This window comes from Balaenoptera musculus, chromosome 16 (assembly GCF_009873245.2).
Source record: "Balaenoptera musculus isolate JJ_BM4_2016_0621 chromosome 16, mBalMus1.pri.v3, whole genome shotgun sequence".
In the NCBI taxonomy this organism is placed as follows: Eukaryota; Metazoa; Chordata; class Mammalia; order Artiodactyla; family Balaenopteridae; genus Balaenoptera; species Balaenoptera musculus.
The window spans coordinates 34,341,570-34,368,046 of record NC_045800.1 but is presented as its reverse complement, the minus strand read 5'-3'; the positions used below and the strand labels follow the sequence as shown (position 1 = coordinate 34,368,046).

Below are 26,477 nucleotides of genomic sequence, written 5' to 3'. Positions count from 1 at the left end.
CAGTTAAGTTGTTTTCACTGCTGGAAGTTAATTACAAAAAAAAAAAGAAGCTTGCTTTTTAGTTGAAAATGAACATACTTGAATCTTATAACTTTAATCCTTTTAGGTATTAAGTTGCTGTCTCTATTAGCTAAATGCTGACTAATCTTGGTGAGAAATTTAATTTCATGAGTTTGTAAGTCTTATGTGTGTATGTAGCATAGCGTACTTAAATATTTCCCTGCTGTCAAAGGTCGTAGAAAACGGTATTTTGAATTGCTCTTAATCAGGGCATATTGGAAGAAGTAGTAATAGAAGGCTTTTAGAAGGAAACAGCATGGGAGTTTTAGTAGGAAGCCAGTGGGCTAGGAGAGAACTACAAGAACGACCTGTAACAGATCAGGGAGATATAAACGGAAATAAGTAAAGTGGACTCTGGGACTTCCCTGGTGGTCCAGTGGGTAAGACTCTGCACTTCCAGTTCAGGGGGCCTGGGTTTGATTCCTGGTCAGGGAACTAGATTCTGCATGCCGCAACTAAGAGCTCGCATGCTGCAACAAAGAGTCCACATGCTGCAACTAAGAGTGCGCATGCAGCAACTAAGACCTTGTGCGGCCAAAATAAATAAATAAATAAATATTTTAAAATAATAATAAAAAATAAAGTGGACTCTTCCCAGCCTATACAAATACACACAGTATTAGTACATACATGCGTGTGCACACTTAAAAATATCCTATAACTTTACTCTTTAACAGCTGTAGATGAAATAAACTACACCATTGATGCAGGCTTTATGAGCAAAGGATCATTTTGAACAGGAAAATTCCGTATTAAAAACAAATGAAAATGTACCATCTAGCAGTTTCACTACCAGATGGCAGCAGAGAATTCATGTTTAGAAAGTTACTTGAATTTTTGCAGATAGGAATAAGTTCTAGGAATGCAAATGTTATCTTTCCCTTTAACCTGTATTACACAATAGAAAGAAAAAAATAGAAGATAGTTCTCTCCCCCCACCCCACCCCCTGAGTTAAATAGGCAAAAGTCGAGATGGGGGAGGAAAGGAGACTAAAATATGTGGATAAGAGATTGTTTGAGTTGGAATTTATGTTTTATTGTGAGCAGATGAAGATAGCGAAAAGGAGGTCAGATCCCCTGGAGAGAAAGAAAGGAGATGGTAGGGAAAGATGTTGGAGTCAGAAGTTTCCTGTGCAAGCCAGGGTCTGGTGAGGCTAAAGAGCCCCTACTTTTTTTTTTCTTCCCTGTACGGAACAGACAGGAATGGATAAGGGTGAGGATAGAGCTGATGGGAGAGGTAGAACTGCTTTGGTGAATTCATATTTACAGAATGTTTGCAGGTCAGGTAGAGAAGACAAAATGCAACAGGCCAAGATGCTGATACATACTCATAAAAAGCTTATGCAAGATACTGTAATACAAAAAGTAAAGAGATCAGACTCTGCAGAGTGAAGTCCCAGCAGAGGTGCATGTTTAGATGAATATTGCACATAGGGGAGGAATTCAGAAGATAAGCAACAACATTTTAATCACTTCATTTTCTTTCATTCAGGAGACTTTAAGCCTGGTAGGGAAGCTGTCATGTTTTAAATCTTTCTACCTCTTATGGAAATTGGTGTGGTAGATGGTAGCATTGAGATTTAAAGCCTTTGTCTGTTTGGAAACAAGAGGGGGGCAGTTGACCTACTTATTTTTCACTCTCAGGGTATTGTTGAATGTCATTTGCAAGATTGTCTTTAGAAAAAAAAGGTAAGTAGATAACTTACCTTGTTTGCTCCCTTCTCCTGAAACTGAGCGGGGCCCTGTGAGGCTCCCGGTCATGGAGGCCTCTTTTTTTTGTCCCCCATTTCTTGTAGGCAAGACTCCAGCCTCCATGACCTTGCCTGAGTTCCAAAGGGCAGATTTTGAACAGTTGCTAATCAAGGAAGGAGCAGCCAAGAAACCACCTGAGGCCAGATTATAGGGACCAGAGAAGCTCATCAAGATTAGGAGACCACCTGAGACCCTGCACACACCCTAGTCTTGTCAGCAGCCCCACCCTTTGGAAGCATTGTTATAAAACTCCTTATCAAATCCTCCTGGGTTGGGACACATAGTTTTTCAAGGCAGGAGACTGCTGTGTCCCCCTTTGGCTGGCAAAGTATTGATAATAAAGCTATCCTTTTCTCCTTCACCCAAAACTCTGTCCCCGAGATTTGGTTCAGCACCGGTGTACAGAGAAGCTGAGCTTTCGGCATCACTCGTTTGTATGAGTTTTGTTTTGTTTTAATATGTATCCTCCCCTCACATGATACATTTCCCTGACTCTTTTAATCTCCTATCCCAGGTACCCCCTCAACTGGAAGTGACTCTAACAGTATTTACCCCAGCCACATTCCCACAATCTAGGATTTAGCCCAGTGAAGTTACTTGTTCAAAAAGCCCTTAACATTCTGGATGAGTATACCCAAAACCTTTGAAAATTCCCAACTATGAGAATACTGCTGTGCCATGTAATTTCTTTCAGAAATGGTATAAAATATAATTGAAAACTGTAGACCTTAGCGAGAGTTACTTTATCCATGTCAGCTAACAGAAGACAGCAAAGCCACATTGACTTGGGGAGGTTGGGACTTTGACTGCATTCAGTCTGAGGGGTTCCTCCCTGCCCAATACCCGTTTCACAGAGCAAGTAATTCAAATGTGTGCCTCAGCAAATGAAGCCCTACTTGTACTGGATTCTCAGAGTCATTCTTAGAAGATTGAAACCTAAACATAAATCCTTGAATGACAAAGGCCTGCTCTGTGCTGTTTATATATACATGGCTATGTTTATAATATATCAGCCACCTCTTGGCTTGGGTGACATTTGTCCGTTTTACTAATGATCATGTGGAAATGAAACTGTGTAACTCAGGTTGGGACTTGAACCCATGGGCCAGGACTTGAACCTGGCCAAAACCCAGATTGGGACTTGAACCCACGGTCTTTTAACTGAGATCACATGCCTGATCTCAGGACTTAATGAAGCTCAGGTTCTTGATGTCTCATCGCAGAAAGAATTCAGTGAGAGACAAAGTGATAGGTAAGAAGTGATTTATTAGAGAGAAACACGCTCCACAGACAGAGTGTGGGCCATCTCAGAAGGTAAGAAAGGTACCAGGGTATGGGGTTGTCAGTTCTTATAGGGGTGGGTGATTTCATAGGCTAATGAGTGGGAAGAGTATTATAGCTATTTTGGGGAAGGGGTGGGGATTTCCAGGAATTGGGCCACCACCCACTTTTTGACCCTTATGGTAGGCCTTGGAACTGTCATGGCGCCTGTGGGTGTGTCATTTAGCTTGCTCATGTGTTACATTGAGCGTATACTGAGGCTCAAGGTCTAGTAGAAGTCGACTGGTCCACCATCTTGGACCTAGTTGGTTCTAATCAGTTTATGTCATGTCCTTGGGCTCTGTCATTCTTTTAAAGGTTGTGCCCTGCCCCCTTCCCTCCTGTTTCAGAAATAATCTATGTTGTCTAACCTGTTAGTGATTCTGACAACTTCTTTGTAAATTTTAAGTCATACTAAGGTTGTGAAATAGTACATTTTAATGATTATATTAGCCCTAATACTCTGAGCTGGATGCTTATGTAAAAAAGTGAGGCTATGACTCTGCTATCACAGAGCTGTTGCTTTGATAACAGTTCCTGGGATACTTCGGTTTTTCAGTCTTAATTCTTGTGGCTTGACCGTAGTATTCAGTCACCATGTGGAAACTTCTCTTGCATTTCTTACATTTGCCAAGTGAGAAAGTTATAGGGTCTTGATATTTTATTGCTTCCCTACTTAAACATGTACCTAATTGCCCAATTTGCTGTTATCAAGTAGATTTAAGAGGTAGGAAAAATCTTTCAGTTCCTACATAGTACAAACTAGCTTCCTCTTTGTGCTATTTCGGACAAGAGTGCATGCAGCTTTTACCATTTTATCCAGATTTCTGGTATAATCAGTAGCTTCAAAACCTTGACCTCTTCTAGACTTTCACTGCTCTACTTGTCCTTGCATTCTCATTCTGCCTATTAAAGTTAGGAGCAGTTTGAAGATGTCGTGGGACTGCCATGACAGCAACAATGATACTTGCAGAAAGCTAAAAATCTGGGTGTTACATGTCATCAAAGGCCACATTCAAAAGATTGTTTAAAAAAAAGAAAAAGGCCACCAAAGTTTGATGAGACCTATGGTTGGGATAAGGAAGCTGAGATAAGGCATGAAATAGAAATGTGCCATATATTACAAGTGTCCTGAAGTTTTCCAAGTTTGGGGAATTTTTTTTCCAACCTTGCGATACTTCTATTTTATTTAATCCGTGTGTGTGTGTGTGTGTGTGTCCCGAGAGCAAGCCTTTATGTTATGTGTTGTATCCTTATGATTGAGAATTGTTTAGAGGAGAAAAGCCTAAAAGGGGAAAAAGGGAATTCATAATTGACTTTGGGAATTGTGGTTAACTGATGTGATAACCAATTCTGTGGGGTCTAGAGCTACTTAGATGAGGACAGAGAGAGTATGAGAGGAATAGAGAGGTGTAAAGGAGGTATTTTAGAGAACGTTAAGGGTGTTAGAATAAGTATATTTTGATAGACCTATGAATTTTGGGGGCATAATCTCAAAACTGTGTCTTCAAGATAGTGTTAAAGTTATTATTAAAACTCACTAAAGGAATTCATCTTGATATTTAAACCTTTATAACTCATCTGTTCTGTAGTATTGGGAATCGGAGACATTTCAGTTTTATATAGAGTGTTCAGCCAGAAAATAGATTAAAACATAACTTACTAGGTAAAGGAATCTTTGTGCATTTGTGAAATCACCTTGGAGATATTTTCATGTTTTAGGTATTTTTTTCCTGATTTAATAACATTCTTTACATTTGAGTAAATGTAGTTTCATATAGTAAGATTTAAATTAGTGATTCTTATGTAAAAGAGAAAGAAGAAGAATAGATTTCTTAAATTAAAATGTCTACTTTTCAACTAGGCATCATTTTTCAATTAAGAATTTATTTCTAATTTTATTGTTTACTCCATATTTGATGAAAGACTTCACTCTTTTGGACTATGTGTTTTAAAAGGCTAAAAATTGTAGCTCTTTAGGAGACTGACCAATTCATCAAAATACTTCTTTTCGTCTTTTGTCTTCCCTCCGAAAAGGCTATTTCATAGTCTCATAACTGAAATTCATGAAGCAAACTGAGAGGCAGTAAGTTTGAATAATATAGCAGTATTTTACTATTTTAACTAACTTTAAAAACTAATAACAACTTTAAAAAGCCACATAGAATCAGAATTAATAAATTTGCTTATCAATGTTAGATTTAATATTCAAATTGACCATGATTTTATTTGTTTTCCAGTTTTTCCTGACAAGAGTTACATAACCTTTTAAAACAAAACCTGTTATCAATTTAAAGATTAATAAATATAGCACATAATATTTCTGAGTCTATATTTTTTTAACTTAAATAAAAAGTAGCTTTTTGTGCCAAGTTGATCTTTTCTGGGGGTATAAATAAAGGAAAGTGGATTCTCCGGGGATCATTAAGGAAAGTAGACCAACCCAGAAAGAATGGTTGTGATTTCAAGAGTACATTTTTATGTTAAATGTATTTGAGAGAATGAAAGCAGCATTGAAAAATGCTTTCAAATAAGTACTATTGGAATCAAACCTTCCTTCTTTATTAGGCCTTTGAAATAAGAGAATGGTGAGACAAATGAAAACTTCAAATGAAAATTTAAATGTGTCAAATTAGTTTTTAAGTATTCTACATTTCTCCTACTACTATATGAGAGTAGATCTATCAAAACATTACTTTGAAACCAAAACAGTTTTGAGCTATAATCTAATAAAATGTGTTGTATTTTTGTTACCATGTCATTTTACGACGTTTCAAAGGAAGCAGAGTATCTTTAGCCTAATCTATAATAGTAAATTATTTTGAAAATTTGGCTTGACATACAAACAGATGTGTTTTCTTGATTCCTTTTAAACTGAGGATTGGTGGTTTGTGGTTTATTGTTCCTGTGATTGGCATTAAAAGCCTTATTTCACAGCTTGCAGTGAGGGACTATTGGGTAAAGAGTGTCTGTGTTCCACAAACTAAATTCAAAAAGTGTCAATCAAGGTCTCACATAGGTTACTTAGAGAATGAGTTTTCTTACTGATTTCACCAAATGTCACCTCATGCTGTCTTTGATTGGCACAGCCTGGCAGGGAGGATGGATGAATCTGTCACCGACTGGTTAATTGTGTTGCTGGTCTCAGTCTGACATTAGGTCTTTGACTCTTAAGTGGCTCAATACAAAACAAATTAGCAGATTGTAGTCATATTTCTCATTCTATATGCTTTGACTTTGTTGAATGCAGTCCATAAATCATATTGACTGACACACAAGTAAATGATGAAAGCTGCTTTTGAGACATGGATCTAGAAAGCAGCACTGTGAAGGTGCCATGGAAGGATGCATATGGTTGACCCTTTGGGAATTTCCTAGGAGCCAAATGTCTCTTTACCACAATTGTTCTTAGAAGAAAAGCTTTTGAGTAATGCAAAAGGGATCTAATATGTCAGCAGATTCTCTTTTACAAGTTCCTTTGAAATATAAGAAGTTTGTCCAAGGGTTTTCTCTCTTTACAAGTTGTTTTTCAGCAAAATGTTAGATCAGGGTAAAAAAGTAGTTAGGTTTAAAAGTTTGGCAGGTGTTTTTACTTATTTACTGAAATTTATGTTGTTAAAAGAGGAGAATGTTAATAATAGTTGCAATTAATTTTTCAGATGAGGACAGCAGAAATTTCTAGGTGCTTGATATTAAATGCGCTGTGTTTTCTCAGTCACTTCACTTAATTATTTTGGCTTTGTTTGTTGTAATGTTAAAAACCAGAGCATCTCTAATGAAAAAGGCTAGTTTTTAAAGATAGTTGTAAAAGTACTTAGATTATTTTTGTTCTAGAAAGTGATACAGTATTAAAAGGATCAACTATAATAACAAAATAGTGTTCAGAAAGGGGTGTTTTGGTCATACAAAAGTGTACCAAGGGCTACAGGCATCAAAAATGAATTGCCAGAGATGTTTTTGGGATGTGCAAGTTTCTGGAACATTAAAATTTTCTGTCTCAAAATAAGTAATAGATAAAATTTAAGAATATTTGTTCACATTTTATAGTCAGGAAGTAGACATTTAAAAAAGTATAATCTTATAGAATGTAACTTTAAATATTTAAAGGATTTGAACCTTTGATATTAATTTTGAGCTATAAAAAAGGAAGAATTTTTCATTTGAATATTTTACAAATATTTTAAACTTCTATCTTTGAGAACAATAAGCCTGTATTTAATATGCATAATCAAAGGAAATTTTACATTAAGATTTTATTATTACATATGTTATTTAAACAAAAAGCTAAACGCGTGTGTGTGTGTGTGTGCGTGCGTGTGTGCATGCACACACACATATGTTTTCATTACCTATATCCTCCAAATTTATGGAATAGCCTGAATTTTTGTACTAGTACCATCATTTTGGCTCCAGTGCTATTGCTACATGGTCATTTGTAGCATCTGAACCTGTGTTAAAATTCAAAGATCACCTTAAAATAATACCACTAACATTATGTAATGTGTTTGTTTATGAAATGAATGTAATAATAATTGTTTTGGCAATTTATTAATCTGCTTGTGCAGTTAGTACATTATAGTGGCAACATAAGTAGGACATGGAGCTGATTTGATGGAGAAGTACATTAAACTAAAATGCACTAGTTGTTCCATTTGGTCAAAATGACATTTCCATTAACTATTCTCAAGCCTATTACAATGTAATTAAATTACATGCCATTGATTTCTTCTTTTTCTGTCTCCCTCCTGCCCCTCATTCATATTGATATTATTCTGCTTGGGGAATGGAGCTGCATGTCTCCTAGACTAATTCCTCTTGGGTTTGGGGGGTTTTGAAGCATGCTGGGTTTTGCATTGTTCGTTACATTCCTTTTTGGCAGTTCATCAGTATCTGTCAAATATATTGTTTGCATCAGCTTTTATCTCTAAAGTTTTTGATTTAGATATTGGCATTCCATTTCAGATGCACAGTTTTTCCACTGCGCATAGTGTCTAAATGCTGAAGACTCATAAAAGATTCATAAAAGTTGCTTGTTTCTAGTCTGACTTTAAATGTGTAATTTAATGAACAGCTGTTCTAGTAAACTTGAAAATATATTTATGTTTGTTCTTACTTTTCTAACAGATCAACCCTATGTAAACATTTTTGCATCTATTATAGCATTTATGTTTGGAAGATTTTCATGATTTTGTAGCTTTATTGGCCTTTGTGATAAGTAGGAAAAAATATATAATTATCAAATATCACTGGGTAAATATTTGTTAATGAGAATGAGGCAAAACACAGCACATCTTCCAAATGTCATTATTTCTAACCCTGTTCCTAGATCTTTGAATCCTATCATGGGAGTCAATCCATCACCAAATCACATACTTGTGGTTTGGAGATAGCCATACTAGGAGCAGCATTACACTGGAAAACTTTACCTAAAATAGTTTTTGTAATATTTTCTTTTAAACTTTTAGTTGAAATAAAAAGCCTGCTTAGAAGAACAGTTTATACTAAAGGCAATATTATATTGTGATCCCTGTAATCTAGAGGCTAAACATTTAAAATTATTTTTTATCATTTTAAAGAAGATATAGCTTGAATCAAGGCTGTCAGTCAAAATTCATGTAGAGTTTTAGGAGCTTATTATAGTAGAAAATATAATGATATATATACTAAAAGACAACCACAAGTATTTATAGCTCACTTAACTACATATTTCTAAATTATCAGATGATTTTAAAACTTAATTTCTAAAACTAAATGAAGATCTGTAGATGACTGTGAAATCATATTGGTATGCAAGCTTCTTTTTTTCCCTCCTAATTGAAGCTGTGCTACAAACTAATGTTCCTATTAGAAGTAAGGACTTAATGACTCAAAATATATTTTATATATTACATACATATCAAAGTATATATTATAAAGCATAATAGGTATAGTTTCAATTCTAATAAATTACACTATTAACTTCTTTAATTCTTGGCTTGGTTAATTCTATAAAGGAAAGCTTAAAGAGCATTATATGAATAAAATGTTCTGTCAACGTGACAGTTACTTTATGTCACAAATGTCATATTTTAATGTGCATTTTTAAAAATACTTGAGACATTTCAAGAGATCTGAAATAATAAATAATGGGTTTTAAACTTGTACTTTAATTTTTCTGCATGCAGTTAGAGCTTTAATGATATTTATATCCTGAGAAGGACAAGTCAACAGAATATTACTGTCAATTCCTATGCTAAAAGACAGCCACTCAGAATACAGAAAGAGAAAGGCCAATAATTACTATTCTGCCAAAAAACAACAACAAAAAAATGCCATGTATATAAATTTTGTGATACACGATGATATATTTATATGTTTGTTTGTTTATTTTTTGGTTTGGATATTTGTATAACAGGGGAAGGTTGCCCAGACTGCTTGCATGTCAGCCTGCCAGCATCTGTCAACATCATTAATGCAGATGCTCCTGGACAGTGAGTTAAAACAGATAAGCATGGGAGCCGTTCAGCAATTTAACTTAGATGTCATACAGTGTGAATGTAAGTACCTTATTGGTTAAATCTGATGCATTTCTAAGAATCTATATTTAAATTATATGAAAAAATGGTATATAGTAGGATAGTTCATAAAGGAGCGAAGAGGCCTGATTCAGTTAAACTTTCAGCAGCCTTAGAAGCAACTTCTTTCCAACAAGAGAAAAATATCTCAGTTTCACATTTAGGGCCTCTAGAGCGGGGGTCCCCAACCCCTGGGCCGCGGACCGCTACTGGTCCACGGCCTGTTCAGAACCGGGCCGCACAGCAGGAGGCGAGCGGCGGGCGAGCGAGCGAAGCTTCATCTGCCGCTCCCCATCGCTCCCATTACCGCCTGAGCCATCCACCCCCCCTCACCCCCCACCCCCCTGCCCATGTTAAGGTTGTCTTCCACGAAACCGGTCCCTGGTGCCAAGAAGGTTGGGGACCTCTGCTCTAGAGAGGCACTGAAGTGACAATCCAGACTGGATAATTAAAAAGGTGATTCATTTATGATTCATTTTTTTTCCTTTATCCCTTCTTTTGGTCATTCTTGTCTTCTTGCCAGGACTCTACTGAGGTTTGTAGTCAGTGAATGAAATTATTCCAAGTTTGTCATTCTTACTTTCCCATAAATAACTTTTCTTTTCAGATACCTGCTAAAGAATAATCTTAGGACCCTGCATTCCAAGTGAAGCTTCTTTTATATTCTGAAATTTTGATACTCTTTCCCAAAGAATTTCTCAAGTCTTTACCTTTACCATTGTTTTTCACTTTATTTTCTTTAGGTGACAAGTTAGCAGATTCCATAATCTAATGTTGACATTAGCCAGTCACCTTCAAAATTGAATGTGCTATTTAGTTATTCCCCTTGTTATATATACTTCTAGATGTAGGTTACCCTTATACAGAACATGAGTTTATGGAACAATTTTTTGCATTACTTTCAAATGACTGGTACACTGATTAAATGATGAAAATCCCTGGTTGACAGTTTAGTCAGGCACCACTGTTGATAAATTGAAAATCAGTGGGGCACAAGAAGGATTATAAAATATTTATTTGGGCAGATTTTACAATAATATATTCTCTGTGAAAGACGTTAAAAAATTAAATGTCGGTGACTTGCACCTGAAGCAGGAGTGACAGATTTTTTTTTTCAACAAGTAAAAAATATTTGTCTGCTTCTGTATGTAAGGCATTCTGCTAGGAAAAACATATTAATATTAAAAAGAATAATCATATAGGCTCTTTGATCAAGATCAATTGTTTATTACACAAAAAAAGAAATGCAAAGTTTTAAAAAGCCCACCTATTTACTTCAAAAAAAGAGAAGTACTGATCTACAAAGCAAAAGAAAGATAGTTTTTCCCTAGGGAAGAGAAGGATTCATTTTCTTTTCCTAGACAGCATTTCTAATTTTATCTAATTAGAAAACCTTTATATATTTCTTTCTCAAAATAAAACTATCATTTACAAAATGATATTTATCTTGTATTTACAAAAATATTTACCAAAAAGCACTTTTTAAAATGTTTCTAACTCAAAGTAATTGTTAATTCATTCTACGAATAATTTGAAACTGATTTCTTAAAGTTCTCTAAAAGCTATGTTACGAGGGAATTCCCTGGCAGTCCAGTGGTTAGGATTCCGCAATTTCATTACAAGGGCCTGGGTTCGATCCCTGGTAGGGACCTAAGATCCCACAAGCTGTGCCACATGCCAAAAGGAAAAAAAAAGTTGTCTTATGAGATAATTTCAGTATGATAATGTTTATGTAAACATTTTACATAAATATTGCTTGAGGGTGGTTGAGCCCTTTATTGGCATTTGGTTGTGTCTTCTCAATTAGATATTTTTGTTAAAAAATGGAAATTACTGTTTGGTTAGGCAGCTTCAGGTACCTAGAGCTTTTCTCTGTCCTCTTACCTCTCCATGAAGAGTAAGCCTAACTATACTTAGAGAAAGGCACATAAAACACAAAACTTTGCCTCTCTGTTACATCATAGGACAGTTTCTCCCTTTAGTTACTTATTTGGGTGGAGTTACTGAAGGCTCCTTTTAAAATGTTAATGTTTTCTTAAAAGACTAATCTCTTGGAAGAGATTATACATCTAAGTACAATGTATAACTCAGTTAAAGATGTCTGGGGTCAAGTGCAAGAGGAATAAACCCTAGCCTGATGGGGGCCAAGGTTCTGGTACTATAGATATGGAAAGGAAGAAACCAGGACTCAAAGACAAACCACAAAAAATAACTCGGCTTCCTATAAGATTATGGCTGTGGTTGGCTCTGCTCCTTAATTTTTATCAAATATTGCTTAATCATTACTTTATACAGTATCACGCATTCAGTACTCACTGAACAAATAAAAATTAACATTACATTTTTTTTTTCCCCATTGGCCACACCACGAGGCTTGTGGGATCTCAGTTCCCCAACCAAGGATCAAACCCGGGCCCCCGGCGTTGGAAGCTCAGAGTCCGAACCACTGGACCACCAGGGAATTCCCTGACATTACATTTTTCATGTTTATTCCACTCTCTTTCTGGTGCAAAAGAATTGTCTACTCCCCAACTCATGACTTTTAGTGATTGATACATAAATCACTTAAAAATGAAACTTAGGGGCTTCCCTGGTGGCGCAGTGGTTGAGAATCTGCCTGCCAATGCAGGGGACACGGGTTCGAGCCCTGGTCTGGGAAGATCCCACATGCCGCAGAGCAACTAGGCCCGTGAGCCACAACTATTGAGCCTGCGCGTCTGGAGCCTGTGCTCCGCAACGAGAGAGGCCGCGACAGTGAGAGGCCCGCGCACTGCGATGAAGAGTGGCCCCCCGCTCGCCACAACTAGAGAAAGCCCTCGCACAGATACGAAGACCCAACACAGCCATAAATAAATAAATAAACAAACAAATAAATAAATAAATAAAAAGAAACTTAGCTTTCTCTAATAATATGTTCAGAGAATTTTAGTTTTCATCCCCTTTTTTTTTTGGCCGCGCCACGCAGCTTGCAGGGTCTTAGTTCCCTGACCAGGGATCGAACCTGTGCCCCCTGTAAAGGAAGCATGGAGTCCTAACCTCTGGACCTCCAGGGAATTCCCTTCATCCCTATTTTAAATAGTGGTTTTGTTTGTTTTTTAATCTGGAAGAAAGCAATTTTTTAAAATACAAGGTTTATTTTCAGTATTACTGCCGTGTGTATGCTTTCTACATATTGGGGCAGGGAAAGGAGAAGAAAGGGAGACAGGAAAAGGAATTTGGCTAGGTAAGAGGAAGGCTAGAATGTATGGTAAATTTGTGAAGAGAAGGAACCTGGATGCCTTAGGAATCAACTGGGATATGGAGAAAATAGGCAGATAGTTAAGATGTAGAATCCTAAGAACTAAACGATCATTGAGTTTCACCACCCGCCTAGTAGTACATACTCAACATACTCCTACCTTGAAACACACTCTAAAATAACCCTGTCAAGTAGTTGTCCAGCTATTCCTTGAACATTTAATTTGGGAGATTAACTACTCTTCAGAAAATGAGTTTGCATTTAATATATTACTCTGTCAGTTTCTCACATTGAGCTGCAGTTGTTTTCTCTAAACTTCTCCTAATGGACCTAGTTCTGCCTTAGGGCTAGAGTCACCACTAGTCCATATTGTGCCTTTGTGCAAATTAGAAAAGATATTCCCACTGAAGGGAAGAAGTCCTCCAGTGTTGTCCCCTTTCTATGAATTAGAAAAAAGTTTACCCTTTTTCCAGCTGGACACCCCCACCAAGGCACATGACTTATCAAGTGAAATGTGAGCTAGATTTCAGCCCTTGTTCCCTCCCCACTCCTCTCCTCAGCTGGGCACCTGTGTATAGTACGCAGTCTGATAACTGCAGGTGGCAGTTCTGCTTAGGGTCATACAGAGAAAACCGAGTCTTCATCCACAAGCCAGTTATATGAAAACTGCTCTCATATCTTTCTGAATCTTCTGAAGGCCAGAGATAAACAATTCCTCTTACTGTTCTCATGTGATAATGATTTTAGGTCCAAAGCTCTTCTTTGAACAAACTGGTTTGACTGCCTTCTGTTTAATGTCTGATACCCAAAGTTGAATACAGAGATACCCAGGTGTGGGAGAACCAGTATAATATGTAGTTGGACTATCAAATGCATTGTTCCATATTTTGTACTTTATTAGTAAAATCCAAACTGTTATTACCTTTTTTGGTTACCAGAGTATACTCTCGAATCATTGAAGCTGTAGCATTCTAAAATGTCTTTATCTTTCTCTTTTTTTGTGTGTGATTGTCAAGCTTTGTTTTTCTTATACTTGTATGATTAGTTTTTGTTTTAGGATTTTAAGATTATCCCTATTAAATTTTATTTTAAGATTTGTCCCACAGCTAGCCTATTGAGATCTTTTTATATCAAAATTTAATATCATCTGCAGATTTGTAATCATGCTTTTATTTAACAAGGTCATTAGCAAAATGTTGAACAAAACTTGATATCTGCATCCTGATATGTAGTATATCAGTGATTCTCAAAACACGGTTCCCAGATGAGCAGCAACAGTACCATCTGGGAACTTGTTAGCAGTGTGAATTCTTTTTTTATTTTATTTTCTTTATTTTCTTTATTTTTTTTTAGCTGCATTGGGTCTTAGTTGCAGCATGCGGGATCTTTCATTTGTGGCGCACAGGCTTCTCTCTAGTTGTGGCATGCGGTTTTCTCTTCTCTAGTTGTGGCACGTGGGCTCTGTAGTTTGCGGCACTCAGGCTCCCTCATTGATGTGCTTGAGTTCAGTAGTCGTGGCACGCGGGCTTAATTGCCCCGTGGCGTGTGGGATCTTAGTTCCCCGACCAGGGATCAAACCTGCGTCCCTTGCACTGGAAGGTGGATTCTTTACCACTGTACCACCAGGGAAGTCCCAGCAATGTGAATTCTTGAACCCCACCTGCTGAATTGTGAATTCTGGGCACAGGACATAGCACTTTCTTTTTGAGTAGGCCTTTCAGGTGATACTGATGCACAGTAAAGTTTGAGAACCACAACATTACATGGGTCTATCTGTTCATATTGACTTAGATCCATTATTCAAAATCTAGGGTATCTTTAGATTTCTTCAGCCAGTTGCTAATTCCCTAGTTGAATCTAACTCATAGTTTAGAATCTAAATCATAGCTCAAAGTTATGAGCAACTTTGCCAGATGCCTTGCTGGTATATAGGGATAATAATGGCCATTGAATTTTCCTCATCTACCAGTCTAATTACTTTTTCAAGGAAGAAAATGTTACTACTCTGATTCTTCATAAACCCATATTGATTCATAGTAATTACTTTCCCTTCAAGAGGCTCAGAAACTATTACTTAAAAGTCTGTGACCGGGGACTTCCCTGGTGGCACAGTGGTTAAGAATCCGCCTGCCAATGCAGGGGACACAGGTTCGAGCCCTGGTCCGGGAAGATCCCACATGCCATGGAGCAAGTAAGCCCGTGTGCCACAACTACTGAGCCTGTGCTCTAGATCCCGCGAGCCACAACTACTGAGCCCACGTGCTGCAACTACTGAAGCCTGCACACCTAGAGCCCATACTCTGCAACAAGAGAGGCCAGTGCAATGAGAAGCACGCGCACTGCAGCGAAGAGTAGCCCCCGCTCGCCTCAACTAGAGAAAGCCCCCATGCAGCAACAAAGATCCAACGCAGCCAAAAAAAAAAAAAAAAAAGTCTGTGACTGGTTTGTGGGATTAACATAAAATCCTACTAGTCTGTTTTACACTAGTAAGAAATCCAGAGTCCAAGGAAGTTAGATAGCAGAGATCAGGAACTAGATACCGTAAAACGACCAAAGATCTTGGGTATCTCAAGAAAGGCTTAAGTCAAAGAATTTAAGCAATAAGAGGTTAACATCAAATATAAGCATCAAGAATGGCCTTTATTCTGAATTAAATTTTATAATTTGGTTTGATTATTTTTCCACCCTCATTACTTTGTAAAAACATTATGCATATATTTCCTAAGCCTTAAAATGTCAGTCTGCAGGTAGAAACAAAGAGGACAACCAGCTGAAGTTGGGGAGGTAGAAAGTTAAGACTAATTCAGTTTCTCATATCATTCAGCCATGTGCTTTTAGTTTTTGTTTGTTTTTGTTTTTTTCTGGTAGTGAAAGAATTGGCACTGATCCATCTATGTACTCATTTTTTCAAACAGTGTGTGCCCTTTTTCCCTGGTATTCCTTGCGACACACATACTTATGAGTTAAATTGGCTTGAGCTCAAATTTCAGTCTGTAACTGAATTTCTTCCATGTAGAGTCAACTGATTTATAGGGAAGATTCATTTATTCAGATGTTTAATGGGAACCTACTACCTGTTATTACTGGGAAATCAAAGATGAATCAGGTTTCAAAGATCTCACATACTAGATGGGGAGGAAACAAACATGTAATTAACTATAATAGAACATAAATTCTTTATAGAAGTATATATCACTTGTAGAGAAGGAGCAATTAATCCTACATGCCATGGGGTTGAAAAGATTGACTATCATAGAAGTGAAATTTGAGTCTTAAAGGATGAGTCAGGTTTCATCAAAAGCAAGGAAGGGCATTCTGAGCAGAGGGAATGGCATAGGCAAAAGTGCCGTGATGAGAGAATGCTTAGGGAATCTTCATACAGTCTTGTATAGCTAGACTACGAGATGCATGATTGAAAGTATTGAAAGATATGGCTGAGAAAAGTTAGACTTCTGAATGCTTGGACTTTATTTAATAAGCAATAGAGATCCATTGAAGCTTTTTAATCAGGACCATGACATGATGAAGTCTATATTATAGAAAGTTAACTCTGTGTCATGTGGAAATTGAACTGAAATGAGAGAGGTACTACAAGTAGGAAGACCTGTTAAAAGACTATTGAACTTCTTCCTGTGAAGGATAGAAAGAGCATGACTTTGGGCAGTGGGAATGAAGAGAAGAGGATGGATTTCAGACATTTTGAAAGGAGGAGGAGGGAATACGTAAAATTAGTGAATGAGTAAATTTGATATGATTTAGGTGGTTAGAATCAGAGACTCACATAGTAGAAGAGACCCGAGAATGCATCCCATGGTTGGGGTGGGTGGTATGAAGAGGGAGAAAAAGAAAGAGAAAAGGAGAGGAAGGTGAAGAGGAGCGAGGAAAGAGAAGAGATTTAATCATCTAGGATAGATAGTTAAATTAAATTCAACATAGAATTTATAATTGTCAGCACCCAATGCAGAATGCTATGCTCATAGAGTATTTGTTGCATAAATGAACAAATTAACAAATCAGGAAGTCTCTATAATCTACATTTGCTTTTCTAGAGTTCTCCTAACTTTGTTATCAAAAAGTTAAGGCCAGGAACTTTCCTGGCAGGTGCAGTGGTTAAGACACCACACTTCCCCTGCAGGGGGCACGGGTTCGATCCTTGGTCAGGGGGAACTAAGCTCCTGCATGCCTCGTGGCGCAGCCATATGTACATACATACATACATAAATAAATAAATAAAATGCTGCCTCTTTAAAAAAAAAAGGTTTAAGGCCAATTGATGCTGCCGTAATTTTCTTCAAGACCATTCAACTTCTTGATATAGATATAACTGATCATTTATAAAAACTCTTCACGTATTTGATGACTATGTTTATTTTTATTTTTATAAATTTATTTATTTTATTTATTTTTGGCTGCGTTGGGTCTTCATTGCTGCACGTGGGCTTTCTCTAGCTGCGGTGAGCGGGGCCTACTCTTCGTTGTGGTGCGTGGGCTTCTCATTGCGGTGGCTTCTCTTGTTACGGAGCACGGGCTCTAGGCGCACGGTCATCAGTAGTTGTGGCATGTCAGCTCAGTAGTTGTGGTGCACGGGCTTAGTTGCTCCGCATCATGTGGTATCTTCCTGGACCAGGGATCGAACCTGTGTCTCCTGCATTGGCAGGCGGATTCTTAACCACTGCGCCACCAGGGAAGTCCCAGAAGTAGTAAAATTTAAGGCGAAGAAGAGTATGGTACTTTAGAGTCATGCATTAGTTAATTCCTTCATATCTACCAAGTACTTGGCATTTAGGGGATACAGTGGTAAACAAAACAGAAAAGGCCCTAACCCTCTTGGGGTTTAGGCCCAGTGGGGAGGCATTCATTATATGACTGCACTAATAAATATGATTATAAGTTGTTAAATTCTAGAAAAGTAGATGGTACTGTGACAGAGTATAAGAAGCAGACCTAATTTAGATAAAAAGTTGTATTGATTGAGAATATTAGGTAGGGCTTATGCATGAATGAAGTAGACATTTTTGGTTAACTTGACAGTAACCAATAATACTACTATAACTGTGTGGTTGGAGAAGTCAGGAAGGCATTCCATTCGGAATTGCAAATGTAGCCCCCCCACCCCCAAAAGCTACATTGAACCTTTAATCCTGTTACAGATTTTGTGTAAGTTCAAGAGAAATCACTTCTTGGAGGAGCATTTGCCAAGCTTGGCATGAAGCTGATGTTCTAAATCTAAGCTGATGTATGTGCTTTTGTTTTATTAAACACCTCTTATATATTGGGTCACAACAGAAGGCATCTTACAAATGCAACAGTATAGAGGAAAAAATAAAAGTGTCTTCTTAAGTTCCTATAAGAAGTTCCTATCTCAGAAATCCTTCACATCCCTAACAAAATAACATTTCCAAAGCAGAAGGCAATCAGAAGGATTTGAGGTACCCAGAATAGGTCTAGAATGTACTTTTTCATATATTCTACACAAATACCTAATTGAGGTTATCAACTCCCAAGAGTCTAACATCCTAAGTTCATAAGCACTAGAAAAGCTCCAGGTTGAAGAGCACTGGTACCTTTTTCAATGATGATTTATTGAGAAATAAGTGAATCTCTAGGTTTGAAGGCCTTGGTCTTTTTGCAATTGGATAAAGGCTTAGCCCACCTCAAAAAAAAAAAAAAAAGAGAAATAAAGTCTCTATAGATTTTTTTTGTATATATATGGCTACGACCCCAGGGCCTCTAATTCTAGCCTTGAAAAAGGTCCGTACCCCAAAATAAAAGGGTTCAGGCAAAATCATGTCGATGGTATGAGAGGATATTTGTCTTTTTTTTTTTTTTAATGTAAGCTGGATGCTCTTTTATTATTTGCCTACTTGAATTTGTTCCTTGTTTTAATGGCATTTAGGGTATCAAATTTAGGCTGCTTTGCTCCTTTTCCAAGAAAGGGAGAGGGATAGATACTACCTTATTTAAGAGTGGGGTGATGAATGTAGAGGGGCAGTTGGTTCTAGAGGCTTGCATTCCACTGCTACCAACCACATGTAACAGAATTTAACAGTCAAGAATTCTAACAAGACCCCTGACTCCCAGGCATGAGTTCTTCACCACCAGAAAAACCACTAGATGGTGCTCTTCGTCATCGCTTCTAATGACACATCTGGTCCACATAGAATACGTTGCTGAGCCAAAATTTGGGTTCTAACTAGCCAATTTAAATCTTCAGATCTAGTAAGAAATGGAATTATGAGAAATCTTTTCAATATGCAGACTGTTTTTATTTACAGTCATTTATTTAGTTATGAAATTATTCCATTTTATATGTCCTTGCCTTGTCATCCACAGGCAGTCTTGAGTGTTTATTTAGCCTAGCCTCCTCACCCTCTTTTTCAATCTTTTGAGCTATTTACTCTTCTGATTCCATGGGCACTTTTTCTTCCCCTTCCCAATTCTTCCTACCCTGTGTAAATGTTTTCCAAATAATCCACCTTACAGTAAAAATAACTGTCTGCCTAGGACAAGATTGTTCAAGGACTTATTCCCTCTGCATTTAATTTCAGAGGTTTATATTTTCATGCCAGGATAAATACTTATAGCCTGACTTCTTAGCCATCTTTGTTCCCCCCATACAAATCCTGTACATCTGTGCATAGATCCTGAGGGCAGGAAGGGCATATTTTCCTGCTTAAGGTTTTGTTAGATTTACAAATAATTCATGTTTTTGCCTATAGATACTCTGTTCTCTTAAAACTTCATAGATTGCCAATTTGGAAGGATTTTTTTTTGTCATTATAATCACAGCTTCTACAGTATGTATTAATTTTTACTTTCAGTTTTATCTAAATTAATTCAATCTTATCTTCTTCTCAGTTAGACTGATACAGCAAAATTTTACCTTCCCAATAAGGTGACGCCTTCCTCTCTACCTCCCTCTCTAATGTTATTTTATTTATTTTTAATTTTTTAATTTTTAAAATTTTAATTAATTAATTAATTAATTTTTGGGCTGTGTTGGGTCTTTGTTGCTGCACGTGGGCTTTCTCTAGTCGCAGTGAGCGGGGGCTACTCTTCGTTGCGGTGCACGGGCTTCTTATTGTGGTGGCTTCTCGTCGCGCAGCACGGGCTCTAGGTGTGCGGGCTTCAGTAGTTGCACCACATGGGCTCAGTAGGTGTGGCTCGTGAGCTCTTGAGCGCAGGCTCAGTAGTTGTGGCGCAAAGCCCTAGTTGTTCCGCAGCATGTGGGATCTTCCTGGACCAGAGCTCGAACCCATGTCCCCTGCATTGGCAGGCGGATTCTTGACCACTGGGCCACCAGGGAAGTCCCTCTGATGTTACTTTAGAGTATTTTTAAACTTGGAATCATTATTATTAAGTTCCATATTCTAGCAAAAAATAAGAGGAAATGAATATATCATGAAGCTATTTTATTTTAAAAAAGAAATGGTCAGGGCTTCCCTGGTGGCTCAGTGGTTAAGAATCTGCCTGCCAATGCAGGGGACAGGGGTTTGAGCCCTGGTCCAGGAAGATCCCACATGCCACGGAGCAACTAAGCCCGTGCGCCACAACTACTGAGCCTGCGCTGTAGAGTCCCTGTGCCACAACTACTGAAGCTTGCCTGCCTAGAGCCCGTGCTCCACAAGAGAAGCCACCACAATGAGAAGCCCGCGCACCACAATAAAGAGTAGCCCCCGCTCACTGCAACTAGGGAAAGCCCGCGCACAGCAACTAAGGTACAATCCAGACAAAAATAAAATAAATTTATGAAAAAAAAACTGGTCAAATAGGAGACACTACGAGAAAAAAACCCAAAGATTTTGACTTTCTTTAAAAAAAAAAAAACTTTAGAAAGCCTGGAAACTATTTTAATTTTTTTTAATTTATTTATTTTTAACACTATTTTTAAATAAATTTATTTACTTTTGGCTGTGCTGGGTCTTCGTTGCTGCACACGGGCTTTCATTTTAGTTGCAGCGAGTGGGGGGCTACTCTTTGTTCCGGTGCGCAGGCCTCTCATTGTGGTGGCTTCTCTTGTTGTGGAGCGTGGGCTCTAGGGGCACAGGCTTCAGTAGTAGTGGCACATGGGCCCAGCTGCTCTGCGGCACGTGGGATCTTCCCAGACCAGGGCTCGAACCTGTGTCCCCTGCACTGGCAGGCGGACTCTTAACCACTGCGCCACCAGGGAAGCCCTGGAAACTATTTTAAAATATCTTATTGAAAGACCAAGATCAATGTGTGTTTTTAAAAAATACCCTTAATGGCATGACTAAATGACAAAGATATCATATTAGGAAGTAGGTATTATTAAATAAAAATAATAAAAAGTTGGCCCAAGTGAGGAGAACAAAGAAACCCCAAAATATGACAAATCATATAAAATTGAGAATCTGCTTGAGCCAAGAAGGAATCTGAAGAGAAACTTAAAGCTATTCCAAAAATCAGTCATCAATTCTTTAAAAAGTTCAGAGATTGAAATCTACCTCTAGAATTATTGGGACCATATTAGTATAAATGAATTATTTGTATTATTATTTATTCATTCGACACATTTACTGAATATCTCTTGTACACCAGGCACAGAGTATGTAAAGGTTAAGAAAAAAGAATCTCTATTTCCTGTGAGCTTCGTGTTTAGTGGAAGAACTCACAGTTTAGTTTCGGCTGAAGGAAACATTTGGAGTATTCTTACCCACGCTCAATTATTTTGAAATAAATACACTAAATATGCACACAGGGTTCTAGATTTACACTGTCTAGTAGTCATATGTGACTATTCAATTAAAATTAAATAAAACTAAAAATTCAGTTCAGCTCAGATATAGAACATTTCTATTACTGGAGAAAGTTCTGTTGGACAACATCATTCTAGATCTAATCAATAAGCTAGAGAACGTATCAATTACCAGGATTGGATGGCATCCTCTTAGAATTTATTTGTTCATTTGTTCAGTTTTCCTTCATTCACTTAAGAAACTTTTATTGCCTGCTCGTTATGTATCAGGCATTATACTAGGTGATCGGGATATAAAAATGGAAGTATATTTCCTACCCTCAGGGAGTTCATGGTCTGGTGGGAAAACCCAGACAGATAAACAATTGTAAGATAGCAAAATGGGTAGTATAGTTAGGCTGTGTACAGAAGTTGCAGGGAGATCACAGAGGAGGGACCTAACCCAGCCTGCAGGGTAATGGAAGTCTTCCACGGAAGATGTAGATTGAATGGAAGGATAAGTAAGAGTTACCCAATGGAAAAGAAGAGGAAGGATCCTCCAGGCAGACGGATCAGAGGTACTCGGTAAGAGACTGTGGCATATACAAGGAAGTGCAGATGGTTTGGAATGGAAGGAGTTTAAGGTGCCCCTAGGAAGGTGGTAAGAGATGAGGCTACAGAGATAGGCAAAGGCCAGGTTATAAAGGATCTTACTTGTCCTGCTTTATTGTGAAGGTGATGGGGAACCATTGAAAGGTGTTAAACTGTGAAGTGGCACAAATCACATTTACATCTTACTGGGAGAAGTAGATGGAAGGGTGGCACACAAGAAGCAGAGAGACCAGATAGGAATGTATTTTAGTAATGCAAGCAAGAAATGATGATAGCTTGAACTGAGGTAGAGACAGATTCAGACTGAAGATATTGTATAGGATAAAACCAACAGGATTGACTGCATTTGAGTTTTAAAGAAGTAAAGGAAAGAATAGGAAGCCTCCTATCCCTAAAAAATATTTGAGAAAAGACCTGAGAGCTATAAACTAGTGAATTTCACTTCCATATTGGTTAGGTTCTTAGAAGAGATGGCATAAAAGATTAGAGGCTTAATACTTAATCAGATTCTGGATCAGTGAATTGAATGTCAGGAAATCTCAATTAGCTATGTGATCCTGGGCAAATCACTTCAATTTTAATTTTTCTGCCCTATAAAATGAAGAACTCGGTGAGTTTTAAACTGAGCCTTCAGAGGACTGTTGGAGATATTTCAAAGGGGGGTGTCTCTTCTAGCTGCAAGATTTTGTGATCCATCATCTACACGCCCTGTTTACTAAGATAAATTATTATGACGATTAAAGAAGATGGTACGTGAGAAAGTGCTTTGTAAGCTATAAAGTGCTATATAAATTTATGGTACTATTATAATTTAGGCTCTAAGCTCTTTGGATTAATGCCAAGCAATGGGGCTTATTAAACTATAGTATCTTAAATAGGAACTGAGAGAGAAGAAAAATGACAGATTATTTTCAGTGTAAAAAAATTCTGGAAGATTAAGTGCATAATAATCAAAGTATAATTGAAATTGAGCTGATTTTTATGCCTGATATATAAAGTAAGCTCTCTGTATTATAGGAAGTCTTTATGTGTGTATGTATGTGGTGCTGGTAGAAGCTGAGCTAACATATACAGCCTTGATTAGAGACCATTAGGGGATTCAAGTTAATTGTTACTTGGAAACAGTAGCCTGAGACTTGCCACGAAAGCCAACGATATGCTGGATGGTCTTAAGAAAAGTACTTTTTAGATTAAAAAAAGAGAAAATCTTTACTTTGAATAAGCTATTAGAATTTTGCTTGTTATTTTTCACTTAAGATCTCATGTTACTAAAAAGAGGCAATTCAATTATCTGGGCAATGGTTGGGGGTGATGGAGTTGCCACAGTATGAAAGTATTCTACTTTTCATTGTATGAAAAGACAGTGATGTGAGTAAATTATAGTAAACAATGAAAAGTATGATTAGATTTGCTGAATGAATCTTAGTTTTCTGGAAATAGGGGGTCTGAGAAAGGTGAATGTAGTCACCTATCTAATGGCCATAGCTACTTAATACCCAGCATAGAACCAAGAAGTAAGGAGGAAAATGGTGTAACTCTGAGTAACTGAAAGGTACATATACTCAAAGGCATATATAAACTCATTCACCTTACTTGTGGGAGAGGCCCATGCTCAGGCTGTATTTGCTCTTGCTTTAGATACTATTCTAGTAATTGATTAGCTGACTTACCTGCTCAAGAAGATTAAAGATAGCATAATAAGAGATGAGTGAGAGAGGAGGGAGTAAGAATTTATGTTAAAACTGTAAGAGAGAAGGCAGAAAAATTATAAAAGATAGACACAAGAACTCAACACAGCATTCTGAGCTATTTAATGTAATAGAAAACAGCTGTTAATACCGTAGCAGCCCTGGGAATTTATTGTATTGTATAGAATAAAAAGTGTTCTTAATGGTTATCAATGAAGAGAATTAAGAAATGTTTATATAGTGTTTAGTATTCTAAAAAAAAAGATAGGGAAAGTATTATGATGCAGTTTAAAATTTCATCAAAAAATGCTTACAATGAAAAAAAGTTTTGATGCTTAAAGCAAAAATTATCATTAACTTAAAAACAACATCAACAAAAAAAACTTAATTTGAATTCTTCATTCTCCAAAAATGCCAAATTAATTAAGCTGTGCTAGGCTTTCATATATTTATTGTTTTTAGATGTTGATTTTTGAGCCTTTCTAAACTATATTTCACACAGAATATACTAAAGTTAAGAATTATATTTGTTATTCCAAGATCTACATAGGCTAACATTGTAAGTGGTTCCTAAAATACTGGCTCAGATAAACTCACAAATGGAAAATCTATAATACTCTCTAAGAAAACTCAGATATTAATGGGGAAGGAGAGTGGTGGCAGGCGTTCATATTCTTACCAGAGAAGCATGTGTGTAAAATGATAGGGTCTTTTTTATGAGCCACAAGGCTTTTGTTTTCAAAATAACTAGTATTGAGATTGTCTTCAACTAACTAAACAGAGCTATGTTACTAGTATTAAATTTTTGTAAGTACAAAAAAGTTGTTGAAAGGGATTCCCTGGTGGTCCAGTGGTTAGGATAGGCGCTTTCACTGCGGTGGCCCTGCTTTAATCCCTGGTTGGGGAACTAAGATCCTGCAAGCCGTGTGGCGTGGACAAAAAAAAAAAGTTGTTGAAAAATATCTTTCAAAATATTTTTCGTCTAAAGATATTAAGAAATCTGTCTTAAGAAATCTAGTTTGTCTTAAGATGTCTCTTAGTTTTTAAAGAGGTGGGATTCCTTTATGGAAAAAAAATTATTTAAAAAAATGAACAAGCATTCCTGCATCATCCTCATTTTGCTACTTTGAACATTTTACCTGCTGTAAAATGTAAAACTGCATGTAAAGCTGACTTCTTACATGGCTGCCTATTACCGCTGTTAGCTAGAGTAGGATTTGTATAGAGCATATTCTGTAACAAAGCAGATGTTTTGAAATATGTTGACAACCGTGCAATTGGTATAGTTTCAAAATGCTTCTATAATCATTCACTTAAGGCTAAAAAGAGTCAGAAAACTTTTCTTGATTGAAGTATATTACTACCCTTGAACTTTTACAAAAGTTAAATGGATAACCATTTAAAATTTATTGTAATTAAGGATTAGAGTAATTAAATGGCAGATTGGAAGTTTAAAATTATTAAAACATTTGTGGTAATGGGTGTGGAGAACATTCTCAGTGGTGAAAATTGAAGGTTATAAATAGTCTTCATTTGAAATGATTACTTGTAAATATTATAATACATTTGTAATGAGTAGAAATTAATTTAGTGGTTAAACCCTTGTAGATTTTGCAATCTTGTTTTTATTCTTTTTTTTTTTAAATAGTGTTTGCCAACTCTGAGCCCGTGCCAGGATTCCAAGGGGATACTCTGCAGCTAGCATTCATTGACCTCAGACAAGTAAGATGTAATAATGTACTTCTCATTTATTGGTTTCAACTTCTCACCTTTTTTTTCTTTTTAATGCTACAGGAATGCTTGTTTGCCTTGAAACAACTTTTCTTTAGAAAAGTGCTTCTTTGATAACTATGTATTTGGTCCTTCTTTTGAACCTATACCCATTCAGTGTCTCAACTTCATGGGGCATTCTTATTGGTGAATATTTAACTTAGTTATTACTTGCAAAGCACATGAATAAATAAAAACTTTATACTTTGGTTTAATAACACTTGAAGTTTAAGTTATTTCTTAATGATTTCATGGTCAGATATGAAAATTGGTAGTATAACATTAGTTTTAGGACCCAAGTTAAATGTAAATTATTACAACCTAGAAAGGAACCCCTTGCTTAAAATGTTGTCAGTGTAAAAGAATGTTATTTTTATAGTTTTTCTGTATGCTTCCAGAAAGAAGGATAAAACTAATTTCTAAAGGTAATTAATTATACATTTATGTAATTCTTTTCTAGTCACATAACTCTAAGTATAATAACAAATATGATTTTTAAATTTCTTCTATTCAGTTTACTCTTTAACTTCTGTCATTTTCTTTATTTTCTTCATATTACCTTTTTCCATCTCCCTCATAATTTTGCTTCTTATTCCTTTCTTCTTCTTTCCTCCTCCTCCTTTTTCTTTTTCTTTCTTAATCATAGGATTAAGGACCTTAATAAAGCTGAGAGGCACACGAGTGTGGAGGAAGGGTAGATCCAAGTTAGAGGGCTTAGGAGTGCTAGGATTGACAACAGGCGTGACTGCTGCCCTTGGCAAGAAGAGCCAAATGGAGATGGAATTAAA

The 26,477-nt window shown here is 36.9% G+C and overlaps 1 protein-coding gene across 10 annotated transcripts in view; it reads left to right on the top strand.

Annotated features, from left to right (window-relative positions):
* Positions 1-26,477, top strand: part of EXOC6 (exocyst complex component 6) — a 205,362-nt gene that overhangs the window by 143,969 nt on the left and 34,916 nt on the right. For 9 of the 10 annotated variants that reach the window (XM_036828813.1, XM_036828815.1, XM_036828812.1 and 6 more), the window contains 2 exons: positions 9,527-9,668; positions 25,568-25,641. In XM_036828813.1, coding sequence (XP_036684708.1) covers positions 9,527-9,668; positions 25,568-25,641 — 216 coding nt within the window. The remainder of the gene's footprint in view (positions 1-9,526; positions 9,669-25,567; positions 25,642-26,477) is intronic. The other variant, XM_036828814.1, reaches the window with a different exon arrangement.